The sequence below is a fragment of the Henckelia pumila genome, chromosome 1, assembly GCF_033568475.1.
Source record: "Henckelia pumila isolate YLH828 chromosome 1, ASM3356847v2, whole genome shotgun sequence".
In the NCBI taxonomy this organism is placed as follows: Eukaryota; Viridiplantae; Streptophyta; class Magnoliopsida; order Lamiales; family Gesneriaceae; genus Henckelia; species Henckelia pumila.
Genome location: NC_133120.1, coordinates 41,838,996 through 41,854,053, shown reverse-complemented (window position 1 = coordinate 41,854,053; position 15,058 = coordinate 41,838,996). Strand labels below are relative to the sequence as shown.

The window sequence follows — 15,058 nt, the reverse complement described above, 5'->3', positions numbered from 1 at the left end:
TTCAGAAAAATCCTTCATTTTATTTAGCCTAGATTAATTTGAATAGTCTATATCTTAGTATTTAAACATTAGTCTCTGTGGGATCGACTTGGACTCTGTCCAACTATATTATAACTTGACCTGGTACACTTGCCAGTAATTATTTTTAATACCGAAATAATCGGTCAAGTTTTTGGCGCCGTTGCCGGGGACTATTTGTTTACTATTAGGATTGATTATTTAGTTGAGACTAGGTTTTTATTTTACGTTGTTTAATTGTTATTCAAGTGGTTGATTTGTGCACTTTAAATTTTTTTAGGAGTATATCTCATGTTATATGAGCCGTGCTCGAGATTCTGAAGACCTCATACCGCTTGATTTGGAGATTGAAAGCACTCTTCGTCCTATACGTAGAGAACGAAGACAACATAACTTAGCCATTAATTTTGAATCTGAAGAGGAGTAAGAAAATATGGCTGAGGAAGAGAACAACCGCACTCTGATGGACCTTCATCGACCGTTAGTTGGAGGATATGGATCCAGCATTGTTCGCCCTGCAGTTCAGGCGAATACTTTTGAACTTAAACCAGCCATCATCCAGATGATTCAAATGCAAGTCAGATTTGGAGGCACGCCTTCTGAGGATCCGAATGCTCATCTGGAGCAATTCTTGTCAATCTGTGACACCTTCAAAGTTAATGGAGTGACTGCTGATGCTGTTCGATTGAGGCTCTTTCCGTTTTCTCTACAAGGAGAAGCGATAGAATGGCTGCGAGACTTGCCAGAGGGATCAATTACTACTTGGGATGGTTTGGTTGAAGTTTTCATGCATAAGTATTTTCCACCCACCAAAGTTACACAGCTTCGGAATGCAATTATGTCGTTTAAGCAGAAAGATGGAGAATCACTGAATGCCGCATGGTCGAGATTTAAAAAGATGTTGAGAGTATGTCCAGTACACGATCTCTCCATAGGCCAACAAGTAGAGACTTTCTACTACGGGGTTGATTCATCTGTGCGTTCCATGCTTGATGCAGCTGCCAATGGCAGCCTATATAGAAAAACTCCTGCAGCAGCACTTGAAATCATTTCGAATATGGCTGAAAGCAATGTTAGTTGGCAAGACAGCAGGAGGGAAAAGAAAGTTGGATTTTTGGAGATGGATGCTCTGACAGCAATTACAGCAAAACTTGATGGACTGACTGTTGGAAAACGCGGCTCTCAGATCAATCGGTATTGATACCCGGTGCAGCGGAAGTTTAAAATTTTGTATGGAACAATTCCATAGTGTGGGTATCAATCCTTTTACGATTAAATTATTTGTGTGTGTAAAAATTAAATAACAGTTATTAAATTTTACCTTCAATCTCGAAGCGAGATTATTGGACTCCAACAGATTTCTCTGCTCTTGTTGTCTCTCCCAGGAACTGATGAACTCCTTCAATCAGGTCCACGAATGGAGGTTTAATCCCTCTGATAGATTGCACTAGAAAATCTATAAAAAGTTTTCTGCGAAGAGAATAAACGAATTTGATTCGCTATTCCAGACTGCAATTCAAAATCACAGACCGGAATTTCTCAGACAGAGAGAGGGAGGGTGTTCGGCCGAAATATTTGAGAGAGAGGCTAGGGTTTCGAAATTTTTCTCTCAAAATTATGACCTGTTGTGTGTAATTTCTGTACTACAATAACTTATTTATAATGCAGGCCACTAACACCTTAGGGCCCATTAGTCATAAGTTGAGGCCCGACAAGCAAAGCCCGCATGTTCAGAACTTAATATAAAATTCATCGTGACTCCGATTGATGAAACGATTTCACCAATGTGCACATAAACCATTTCTGCACATTTTAAAGTCAAGATAAATTTTCCTGAATCCGAATTCAGTGGTTTCCAAAAATGTACATCCTTATGTCATTTTAGGAAATCCTACTCCCTTACTCTTATTTAAGAAGTCCAACTTCTTTATTCATTAAATTTAACTCTTTAAATTTAACTATCTCAACGGGGATTAAAACTCCATTACACTGTGTGACCCTCAATGGTTCAGGGATACAGCTAGCCGTGGGCTCACAACTCCTTGTGACTCAGAACAACACTTTCCGACTTGCCCAACGAATCATGGTAAAGCGCCTAGCAACATCGCCCCATGATTCCCTAGGTATCACTGATAGTGCCTACAAGAACCAGTAGATTTTGGTTAGCGTACAGTACGGTCCCTTCATCCATATATCCCGATCGAATCAACAACCATTGGTATATCGAGAGTCGCTCAAGATTCGATAACTATGCAATACATCTTGAAGATCAAATTAGTGACATCGCATGTGCTACTAAGAAACCATTTCTTAAATCACATCAAGTACTCTGGCCAGAGATTCGTCACACTAATATCTCCTCAGATCGCATAGGATATCCACACTCGCAAGTATGTGGTGAATCCTTGACAACAATGCATCGACTCCTATATGTGTTGTAACTGTACCCAATCCCGACACCTGATGACCCCCATAGAGTCGGTAAACGAGTCAAAGCACAGTACTAGCATATAGAGTCTCCATGATGTTTCAAGTAGTAAGGACTAATGGTGTACAACAAAAACCGCGGACTTTATCCACTCGATAAGTGATAACCACTTGGAAAGTCCGGATAGGGTAGTTCGATTATTCATCCTATGAATATCCATTTGCATGCTTCGAACATCTCCATGTTCCCTACCAATGAAACGTGGTACTCCGCATCGCAAATGCTAGTCTCAAACTCGAGCGATCCTTATCCTTATTATCGGACGGCTCAATCGACTAGGAACAGTTTAGAATATACAGTGACTATAAGATGTATTTCATGATAGACATCCCCATGTTCTACCACATCTTACATACACTATAGTATATTCAAGGTCTTTATCAAAACAACAATAGTATATCACAATATAACAATATGAAGAAAGATAAAGTCATTGCCATTAATAAAAGTGTAAATTATATTAAACAAAAGATTGTTTTTTACAAAGAGTCATCAAAGCCCATAGCCACAAGTTGGCTCACTGGGCACCCACTCTTTCAATCTCCCACTTGCCCTATAGCCAACTAGTCATACTACGTAGACCCATTGCTTCGCGATGTTTGTCAAACAATGGTCCTGGCAAGGGCTTAGTAAGCGGATCAGTGATATTGTCTGCAGAGGCCACTCGTTCGACAGTGATGTCTCCTCTTTCCACAATCTCCCGGATGATGTGGTATTTCCTCAATACGTGTTTGGATCTTTGATGAGACCTTGGTTCCTTTGCTTGAGCAACGGCACCCGTGTTGTCACAGTACACCGGGACTGGACCAACAAATTCAGGAATGACGCCCAACTCTTGGACGAACTTCCTCATCCAAACGGCCTCTTTAGCAGCAGCTGATGCTACAATGTATTCAGCCTCAGTGGTGGAATCCGCTGTGGTGTCCTGCTTGGAACTCTTCCAAGAGACAGCACCGCCATTGAGCATGAACACAAATCCAGAGGTTGACTTCGAGTCATCCACGTCACTTTGGAAGCTAGAGTCGGTATAGCCTTCCAATTTCAGATCTCGTCCTCCATATACCATGAACATATTCTTAGTCCTTCGTAAGTACTTAAGAATGTCCTTCACGGCTTTCCAATGCATTTGACCAGGATTAGCCTGATATCTGCTCGTGAGACTCAGAGCAAATGCTACATCCGGTCTGGTAGATATCATCCCATACATGATACTACCTATAGCTGACGCATATGGTACATGTGTCATATTCTCTATCTCTGCATCAGTCTTGGGACACATAGACTTGGATAAAGAAACTCCATGACACATGGGTAGATGTCCTCTCTTGGACCCATCCATTGAAAACCGTTTCAATATGGTGTCGATGTAGGTTGATTGAGTGAGTCCTATCATTCTCTTAGATCTATCTCTATAGATCTGTATCCCAAGAATGTAGGATGCCTCACCCAAATCCTTCATCGAGAATCTACCTGATAACCATATCTTTGTTGACTGCAACATCCCTACATCATTCCCAATGAGTAGGATGTCATCAACATAAAGTACTAAGAATGTCACAGCATCCTTAACTACTTTCTTGTACACGCATGGTTCCTCCGGGTTCTTGATGAAACCAAAATCTTTTATTGTTTCATCAAATTTCTGGTTCCAACTTCTTGATGCTTGTTTTAGACCATAAATTGATCTCTGAAGCTTGCATACCTTATGCTCGCTTCCCATGGATGTGAACCCCTCAGGCTGCCTCATATAGATTTCTTCCTTAATGTCTCCATTAAGAAAAGCAGTCTTCACATCCATTTGCCATATCTCATAGTCATACCATGCAGCTATGGCAATAAGGATTCTTATGGACTTGAACATTGCAACTGGTGAAAAGGTTTCATCATAGTCAACTCCTTGTCTTTGAGTGTAACCTTTCGCCACCAATCGCGCCTTGTAGGTCAATACCTTACCATCAGGCCCAAGCTTTCTCTTGTAGATCCATTTACACCCTATTGGAACAATTCCATCAGGAGGATCTACTAAAGACCAAACTTGGTTTGTATGCATTGAATCCAATTCAGACTGCATAGCTTCAAGCCATAAATTTGAATCCGCATCAGAAATTGCTTCCTTGAAGTTTCTTGGATCACATCCAATGTCGGGTTCATCTTGATCCCCTTCAAGAAGAAGACCATATCGAACAGGAGGTCTAGAAGTCCTCTCGGATCTTCTAGGTTCAGGCGTGTCCAGTAATGGTTCCTGAGGCGTAGGATCGTTATTTTGTATTTCGGGTTCTTCTCGAACTTCTTCGAGTTCCATCATCTCGCCTTTCTTATCCAATAAGAACTCCTTCTCCAAGAAGGTGGCATTCCTAGAAACAAACACCTTTGTTTCAGCAGGATAATAGAAATAATATCCGATTGAATTCTTCGGATACCCTACAAAATAACATAAGATGGATCGACTATCCAACTTATCTCCCACTGTCTGCTTCACGTAAGCAGGACATCCCCAAATCCTTAAGTACGAATACTTAGGAGCTTTGCCATTCCATAACTCGTATGGTGTTTTGTCCACTGCTTTAGTGTGGACGTTGTTCAACAACAATACCGCCGTTTCAAGCGCATAGCCCCAAAACGAAGGTGGAAGCTCAGTGAAGCTCATCATGGATCGAACCATGTCCAACAAAGTTCGATTACGACGCTCCGATACACCATTAAGTTGTGGTGTCATAGGAGGAGTCCACTGAGAGAGAATCCCATTCTCTTTTAGATAGTCCAAAAAAAACGGTACTTAAGTATTCTCCACCTCGATCCGATCGAAGTGCTTTAATACTTTTACCTAGCTTATTTTCTACTTCAGCCTTGAATTCTTTGAACTTTTCAAATGCTTCATACTTATATTTCATTAAATATAAATACCCATACCTTGAATAATCATCAGTAAAGGTAATGAAGTAGGTGTGGCCATGTTGAGTCCCAACTCTAAATGGACCACAAACATCTGTATGGATCAAATCCAACAGATTTTGACTACGCTCAGGTTTCCCCTTAAAAGGAGATTTAGTCATTTTCCCTTTTAGGCAGGATTCACAAGTAGGTAGAGAGTTAATATCAGACATATCAAACATGCCCTCTCCCACTAGCTTGTTCATCCTCCTTGAGGAAATATGACCTAGTCTAGCGTGCCAAAGGTTTGCCGGGTTTTGACTATCGATTTTCCTTTTGTTTGTTGTCGCCGGTTTATCAACATAATTTATTGGAACGTCTTTTAGTTTTAAGTTGTATAGATCGTTTTCAAGTTGTCCATTTCCAATCAAACATTCATTCTTGTAAATATTGCAAATCTCATTCACAAAATTGCAAGAATAACCATCTCTATCTAGCATAGAAACAGAAATAATGTTTTTAATTAAATCCGGAACAAATAAAACATCTCTTAAAAATAACTTAAAACCGTTCTGCAAAATTAAACAAACATCTCCAATGGTTGTAGCTTCAACTCTGGAACCATTCCCGAGCCTCAGCTGGGTCTCACCCATTCTAAGCCTGCGACTTCTTGTCATCACCTGCAAATCATTGCAAATGTGAGATCCACATCCGGTATCCAATACACAAGAAGTAGTATTAAGTGAAATGTTTATTTCAATATAGAACATACCCTTTGCAGTTCCCAACTGCTCTAGATATTCCTTGCAGTTGCGCTTCCAATGACCGGGCTTCTTGCAGTAATGGCAAACATCCTTGGATTTTCCATTGTTTGAAGCCTTTGTCTTGTGCTTCTTCTCGGGTTCGACTTTCTTGGGTGGGGCAGAACGTTTTTTACCCTTCGTACTTGGCCCCTTCTTAGCAGAAGATGAGGAGCCCACCAAGAAAGCTGGTTTATCCTTCTTTAGTGTGGATTCATATGTCACAAGCATATTGACCATCTCTTCAAGGGTGGCCTCTATCTTGTTCATATTAAAATTTACCACAAATCCGTCAAACGAAGAAGGAAGAGACAGAAGTAGTAAATCCACGTTGAGTTCATGCTCCAACACCAAATCAAGAGTTGCTAACATCTGTATGAGCCAAATCACTCGTACCCCATGATCACGGACCGAAGTCCCTTCACGCATGCGACACGTCTTTAGCTCCTTAACAGTAGCGAACCTTTCAGCCCTCGATTGAGCCCCAAAAAGTTCCTTGAGTTGAGCGTGAATGTCAGCAGCATTCACGGTGTCCTCAAATCGCCTCTGGAGTTCATCAGACATCGAGGCTTGCATATAGCATTTGGTCTTGATGTCATGGTCCCACCATGCATCAAGTTTGGCCAATTCCTCCGGACTTACGTCAGCTGGTGCTTCCTTCGGAGGTGATTTCTCTAACACGTAGAGCATCTTCTCCGAAGTCAAGACAATCTTCAACTTCCGGAACCATTCCGTATAGTTTGCGCCAGTCAACTTGTTTTGTTCGAGGATCGAGAATAATGGATTACGCGAATTCATTGTATGAAATACTGAAAAGAAAAACAGACATATATCAATGATTGTTTAAGCAATTTACTAAGACATAAAATAGGCGAATTTAATTTTATGAATCTCACTCCCACTATTTTAACGATTTCACTACCCTCTAGTGAAAACGGGAAACTTTTTCCTTAGTGAGAACATGGAGTCCAATTGACAAACTTATGGTCCCGAATAATATCAGCCAACCATAATTCTCAAAAGGTAGAGCCCAATTGCTTCCAAAGCAACCCCCATGTATTTACCTCATGTCCAATAAGGGCCCAATAATATGACGCCGTTTATAGTGACATGTCAAGATGACCCATCAATATTAAGTTGTGATGGACGGTCGCCATGTGGATCCCCCAATAATATGAGCCGATCCCATGGGAGTTCCACCCAACTTACAACATGTGTCGATCCAATGTACAGCTTTCCGACGGACGGCCCCCCCAATAATATGAGCCGGACCGTATCCGCGGTAGCATCACATACATTGACCGTTGATGGAAGGTAGGAACATTTAAACAAATTTAAATTTCCTTTATTTATCTTGATATCAATTTTAAATCATATTTAAAATGAGGGATTTTTAATTATGAAAATTTGTCTCATCATTTTTCAATTTATTGTATGCTTGCCGGATTCATACAATTATGTCTAAAACATGCATACAATCATAATATCATATATTATATATAGGATGATCGATTCCATTTCTAATTGACTCGTGGTTGCCAATCACGAGTCTTAGTCCAATCCTAGGTAATATGCAGTATGCAATGCAATCCTATTACATTAGCTTCCAATTTACATTTTTTCGTCTTTATTGTCTGCTGGGCCCACCATCTTCAAATCTTGATCTCCCACTAAATCTAATGTATTTACAATAAATAGCAATGACAAGTAGGGGATACATTTTAGGGGTGGGAACGGGCCATAAACCAAGCCCACTTTTATTACATATGACATTCATATTGGGCCATAAACCAGGCCCATTAATAAAACCAACAACAATAAAACAAATGTAAATTCCTAACATACACCTACAAAATTGGTCATGGCAATCGATCATCCTTATCCAATAACATTTAATTCAAAATTAATTTATTGGATATCATGCATATGGCAATTTAAATTTAAACAGGATAAAATCATATTTTATATATAAAATCATATTTTACATATAAAATCATATTTTACCTTTTATTAAATAAAATCATATTTTATCTACAGTATCTAATTTTATAGATAAAATCATATTTTACTTAATATATACATAAGATCAAATCTTATCATCAATTGTACCAAAAATAATTGATTTCAAAATTCAATTTAAGGATAAAATATTAAAATTTTCCAAAAATTCAAATTTATCCAAAAATCAATTTTAAAATTTTCGGACTCGAACAATTCGATCCGATGCCTCGTGAACCAATCAAAAACAATTTTTGACCGGACCAAAAATAAAATTTTAACACATTAAAATTAATTTAAATAAAAAAAAATAATTTTTCCCGCGGGCCGCACGGGACACTCCCGGGCCGGCCCGCGCCCATGCAGCCCGGCTGCCCCTTTAGGGCAGCGACAATCGCTGCCCTGGCGGCGCCGTGCGCCGCCCTGGGCAGCGCCGAGCGCTGCGCTGCGCTGAGCGCCGCCCCTGGGCGGCGACGTGCGCCGCCGTGGGCGGCGCCGTGCGCCGCCCGGGGCAGCGACCGTCGCTGCCCCACCGGGCAGCGATCCAATCGCTGCCCGGGTTTTGCCCGAAAAAAAAAAAAATTTTTTTTTTATTTAAACTATTTATTTTGTTTTTAAAAACCAAGACTCAAAATTTTTTGTACAATCGATTAATTTAATCGTTTGATCTGAGCAACCTGGCTCTGATACCACTGTTGGAAAACGCGGCTCTCAGATCAATCGGTATTGATACCCGGTGCAGCGGAAATTTAAAATTTTGTATGGAACAATTCCATAGTGTGGGTATCAATCCTTTTACGATTAAATTATTTGTGTGTGTAAAAATTAAATAACTGTTATTAAATTTTACCTTCAATCTCGAAGCGAGATTATTGGACTCCAACAGATTTCTCTGCTCTTGTTGTCTCTCCCAGGAACTGATGAACTCCTTCAATCAGGTCCACGAATGGAGGTTTAATCCCTCTGATAGATTGCACTAGAAAATCTATCAGAAGTTTTCTGCGAAGAGAATAAACGAATTTGATTCGCTATTCCAGACTGCAATTCAAAATCACAGACCGGAATTTCTCATACAGAGAGAGGGAGGGTGTTCGGCCGAAATATTTGAGAGAGAGGCTAGGGTTTCGAAATTTTTCTCTCAAAATTATGACCTGTTGTGTGTAATTTCTGTACTGCAATAACTTATTTATAATGCAGGCCACTAACACCTTAGGGCCCATTAGTCATAAGTTGAGGCCCGACAAGCAAAGCCCGCATGTTCAGAACTTAATATAAAATTCATCGTGACTCCGATTGATGAACCGATTTCACCAATGTGCACATAAACCATTTCTGCACATTTTAAAGTCAAGATAAATTTTCCTGAATCCGAATTCAGTGGTTTCCAAAAATGTACATCCTTATGTCATTTTAGGAAATCCTACTCACTTACTCTTATTTAAGAAGTCCAACTTCTTTATTCATTAAATTTAACTCTTTAAATTTAACTATCTCAACGGGGATTAAAACTCCATTACACTGTGTGACCCTCAATGGTTCAGGGATACAGCTAGCCGTGGGCTCACAACTCCTTGTGACTCAGAACAACACTTTCCGACTTGCCCAACGAATCATGGTAAAGCGCCTAGCAACATCGCCCCATGATTCCCTAGGTATCACTGATAGTGCCTACAAGAACCAGTAGATTTTGGTTAGCGTACAGTACGGTCCCTTCATCCATATATCCCGATCGAATCAACAACCATTGGTATATCGAGAGTCGCTCAAGATTCGATAACTATGCAATACATCTTGAAGATCAAATTAGTGACATCGCATGTGCTACTAAGAAACCATTTCTTAAATCACATCAAGTACTCTGGCCAGAGATTCGTCATACTAATATCTCCTCAGATCGCATAGGATATCCACACTCGCAAGTATGTGGTGAATCCTTGACAACAATGCATCGACTCCTATATGTGTTGTAACTGTACCCAATCCCGACACCTGATGACCCCCATAGAGTCGGTAAACGAGTCAAAGCACAGTACTAGCATATAGAGTCTCCATGATGTTTCAAGTAGTAAGGACTAATGGTGTACAACCAAAACCGCGGACTTTATCCACTCGATAAGTGATAACCACTTGGAAAGTCCGGATAGGGTAGTTCGATTATTCATCCTATGAATATCCATTTGCATGCTTCGAACATCTCCATGTTCCCTACCAATGAAACGTGGTACTCCGCATCGCAAATGCTAGTCTCAAACTCGAGCGATCCTTATCCTTATTATCGGACGGCTCAATCGACTAGGAACAGTTTAGAATATACAGTGACTATAAGATGTATTTCATGATAGACATCCCCATGTTCTACCACATCTTACATACACTATAGTATATTCAAGGTCTTTATCAAAACAACAATAGTATATCACAATATAACAATATGAAGAAAGATAAAGTCATTGCCATTAATAAAAGTGTAAATTATATTAAACAAAAGATTGTTTTTTACAAAGAGTCATCAAAGCCCATAGCCACAAGTTGGCTCACTGGGCACCCACTCTTTCACTGACTCATCAAGTAGCTCAACTGCAAGCGAATAAATCTGCACCATCAAAGCAGGTGAATCAAGTCATGGGAAGCACTGAGGCAGTTGAAGGATCAGCGAGTGGCATTCCATACATGCCAGATTCATTTTTTGAAGGACCGCCAGTTTTTGAAGGTGATTCAGTGAATTATGTGGGGAACCAAGGGCGACAGCAGTTTAATCCATACAGTTTCTCATATAATCCGGGTTGGAGAAGCCACCCAAATTTTGGATGGAAACAGGCTGAAAATTCTGTTGAGCCTTTACATTTTAATCCACCGCAGCAACCTGCACAACACAGGCCTCCTCAGCAAGCAGTTCTGTAGTAACCCAGATACCATTTTAAGATAATAATATGTTAAACATGATTAAGGGTTGGTATTTAACCAATTTCGGAGTGTTATTGGACTTCAGAAGTAAAATTTGGGCTTTTTAATTTTGGGCCGGATAGTAAGCTCCGATCCCAGATAGTAAGCTCCGATCCCAGATAGTAAGCTCCGATCCTGGATAGTAAGCTCCGATCGGAACGGAAGCTCCGATCCTGGAACGGAAGTTCCGATCCCCAGCTGTCAAAAATGATCGATGACTCAGTCGCGAGTTTTGACAAGTGTCGGTCATAGAGCAGATCGGAAGCTCCGATCGTAGATCGGAAGTTCCGATCCTGGCGTGGCAGACATGCACGCAATGAGCTGGATCGGAAGCTCCGATTCCAAAATCGTAAGTTCCGATCCTGGCCGAGAAATTTGGCTATAAATAGGGCCGTTCAGAGTTCATTTTCAATTACGAATTCCCGAGTTTTCTTCTTCAGTTATATAGTGTGAGATATACACTTGAGGGCCCTATCGGTTATAATAGAGGTTCTGGAATAACCAAGGGGTGGTTATAGTCATCCAGGACTAGCGACTCCAAAGGGCTAACTACGGACGAAGGTATGGTCCGGGAATCTATTTAAGTTTTGGGAGTACTTATTAGCTTAGTTAAGGCTTATAGAACTTGTGTAGTGATACGGTGAACTTTTGAATATAGGCTTGGAACCTAGGATCCTATTATACTTGAACTAGCTTTGAGGTACGTACACATTGACTGAGATTGCCAGCGAGTATACATGTTTATATGTTGCATTTATTTGGCATTATTATATGGCATGATGTATGTTTTACCGTTTTCTATACTCATATGTCATGTGCATATACACGTTGAGCCTATTCCTTGTTATACCTGATTATAGAGCCGCTCAGCTCTATACTCGATAGTCTGTCACTGAGAGTACCGCGATGGCGGGGGTATTTATGTCTGTCTACTCTGGTGTACTAGACGAGTGTGGTTGCACCCAGAGGTTGATCCGTGCGGTGGCAGCACTCATATGGCGCCGGTTCTGAGCATGACTTTTCAGATGATCTTTTACCAGTCATCATGTTGCATGCATTATATACATATGTTTACTCATGTCTATGTACTGGGCATAGCGCTCACGTCCTAGTTGTTATCTTGGACACCCTATTCCATGGGGCAGGTCGCAGGATGGACGGAGCTGGTAGTTCAAGGCAGAACTAGGGAGCAGGAGCTTTGAAAGTTTTTATACAGCACAATTTATTAGCTGTATAATGTTTACTTTTAAGAATTTCGATATGGTTGTATCACTACAGATTTAAGCCTGGATTATATTACTAAGCTGATATGTAAATTATGGATTATGTTTCCGCACGTTTTTACTCTGTTAAGTATTTTGCTGTATTAAGTTTAATGCATGCTATTAGTTGCCAGTTAGTAGGTGATTCCATGCAGGGTCACTACATTTTTGGTATCAGAGCATGCATAGATTTTGGGATTAGTACTTGGGATTTAGAATTAGTTAGAGTAATTCTTGCGCATTTGGGGTTTTAATGTGCAATTCTTTTCAGGATATGGCTGACGAGAGTCATGGTAGTGTTGGCCAGGGAGGTGGTCATCATTATCGTCGCCATCATCATCAGGATGATCAACATCGTCCTCATGAGGGTAGACGTCGCTATACTATTAATAAGTTCATGCAGGTAGGACCGAAACCCTTAATGGGAGGCGAGAATCCTGAACAAGCTAGAAGCTGGATGTCTAAACTTGAGAGCACGTTCCGAGCTTTTGAGTGTACTGAGGAGTAGAAACTGGAAGTTCTAGAATTCGTTCTAGAGGATAGAGCACGTTTTTGGTGGGATGCCAAGGTTGCTCAGGCACGTACTGAGAGAGGACAGGTGATTTGGGGGGATTTCTGTCGGGAGTTTCAGAAATTGTATTTTCCTCCGGCTGTTCGCCAAGCACGATCGATGGAGTTGCTTACTTTGAGGCAAGGATCAATGACTATTGATCAATATCAGCAACGATTTCTTGATCTGCTACCTTTCAGTCCTCATATTAATGAGAGTGATGCATCGAAGTATGATATCTTTTTACAAGGTTTGAACCAAGATATCTACTCTCAGGTTGTCGTCTGTGATGACCCAGTATCTTTTGAGACTTTGGTAAACCGTTGCCGTCTTGTGGAGACTAGCAACAGGCGTGCACAGTTGATGATGCCAGCACAGCCTAGTGGATCTTTTGAGCCTCGAGCTCAATCTGTTGTGCCATCTGTACCTACGTCTTCTTCTACTCCTACTACTTCATCTGGATCTCGTGGTTCACGAGGTATGTTCCGTTTTGGGAAGAAAAAGAAGAAGGAGGAGTTTTGTAGCCATTGTGGAGGGAAGCACCCTGCAGCTTCATGTCGGAGAGCTACTGGGGCTTGTTATATTTGTGGTCAGCAGGGACATCTGCGGAGAGATTGTCCTCAGCGCATGGGTTCTGCTAGTGGATTGGGATCCCAGGTTGGATATCAGGCTTCTACTTTTCCACGTCAGCAGCCAGCACCACAGAGTTCTTCTGGTTTTCGTCCCCAGACTCAAGGGCAGGTGTTTGATCTGTCTCAGGAGCAGGCTACTGAGGGAAGCGATCGCATGTTGGCAGGTAACTTCTTGTTATGTGGTATTCCTGCACTTGTATTAATTGATACTGGAGCATCGCATTCCTTTATTTCTAGTCTCTTCGTTAAGAGACATAGATTACCTTATGTATCATTAGATATGGATTTAGTTGTATCTACTCCGTTGAAGCAAGAGATAGTAACTAAGCTTCTAGTGATGGGTTGCTTTCTGGAGTTTGAGGGTAATGTGTTATCGGCTAATTTGATGATATTAGCGATGACGGATTTTGATTGTATTTTGGGAATAGATATGCTGACTTTGTATCACGCTAATGTGGATTGTTATCAGCGTCTGGTACAGTTTCATCCCGTTGAGGGTGATAGCTGGTACTTTTATGGTGAGGGTGCGCGACCTCCGATGCCACTTGTTTCGGCTCTGAAGGCATGTCATGTCTTGGAGTCAGGTGGGGAGGGCTACCTCATCTATGCAGTTGATATGTCCACGAGTAGTACGGGTATTGATCAGTTACCGGTTGTCAGCGAGTTTCCTGATGTATTCCCTGATGAGATTCCTGGTTTTCCTCCGGTGGGAGAGGTTGAATTTGGTATTGATCTAGTACCAGGAACTACGCCTATATCCCGAGCACCTTATCGTCTGGCACCTTTAGAGATGAGGGAATTGAAACAGCAGTTGCAAGATCTACTTGATAAGGGATATATTCGTCCGAGTGTTTCTCCATGGGGAGCACCTGTTTTGTTTGTCAAGAAAAAAGATGGATCGATGCGATTATGTATTGATTACAGGCAGTTGAATCGTGTCACCATCAAGAATAAGTATCCTTTGCCGCGGATTGATGATCTGTTTGATCAACTACAGGGTACTTCTGTTTATTCGAAGATAGATCTGAGATCTAGATACCATCAGATGCGGGTACGAGACTCAGATATATCTACGACTGCTTTCAAGACCAGATACGGGCATTATGAATTTCTGGTGATGCCATTCGGTTTGACGAATGCACCGGCAGTCTTTATGAATCTGATGAATCAGGTATTTCGAGATTATCTGGATAGATTTGTCATCGTCTTCATAGATGATATTCTTGTCTATTCTCATGACAAGGATGAGCATGCACAACATTTGAGGATTGTTCTACAGACGTTACGAGATAAGCAGCTATATGCGAAATTGAGCAAGTGTGAATTCTGGCTTGATCGGGTAGTATTTCTCGGTCATGTGATTTCTAATGAAGGGATATCTGTTGATCCTAGTAAGATAGAGGCAGTGCTGAACTGGTCTCGACCGACGACGGTTGCTGAGATTCGTAGTTTCTTGGGTCTAGCTGGATATTACCGTCGGTTCATCGAGAATTTTG

The 15,058-nt window shown here is 41.1% G+C and overlaps 1 protein-coding gene across 1 annotated transcript; it reads left to right on the top strand.

Annotated features, from left to right (window-relative positions):
* The first annotated feature begins 451 nt into the window (after window positions 1-451).
* Window positions 452-11,076, top strand: LOC140861543 (uncharacterized). Its single transcript, XM_073264568.1, has 2 exons — window positions 452-1,183; window positions 10,786-11,076. The coding sequence occupies exons 1-2, from the start codon at window positions 452-454 to the stop codon at window positions 11,074-11,076; spliced, it is 1,023 nt and encodes a 340-aa protein (XP_073120669.1).
* Window positions 11,077-15,058: the final 3,982 nt, after the last annotated feature.

Excerpts from the sequence above, each read along its gene's own strand:
- LOC140861543 (XM_073264568.1), top strand. The coding sequence starts at position 452 with ATGGCTGAGGAAGAGAACAACCGCACTCTGATGGACCTTCATCGACCG. Across the intron at positions 1,184-10,785 it reads CAAAACTTGATGGACTGACT|GTGAATCAAGTCATGGGAAG; the intron begins GTTGGAAAACGC and ends CCATCAAAGCAG.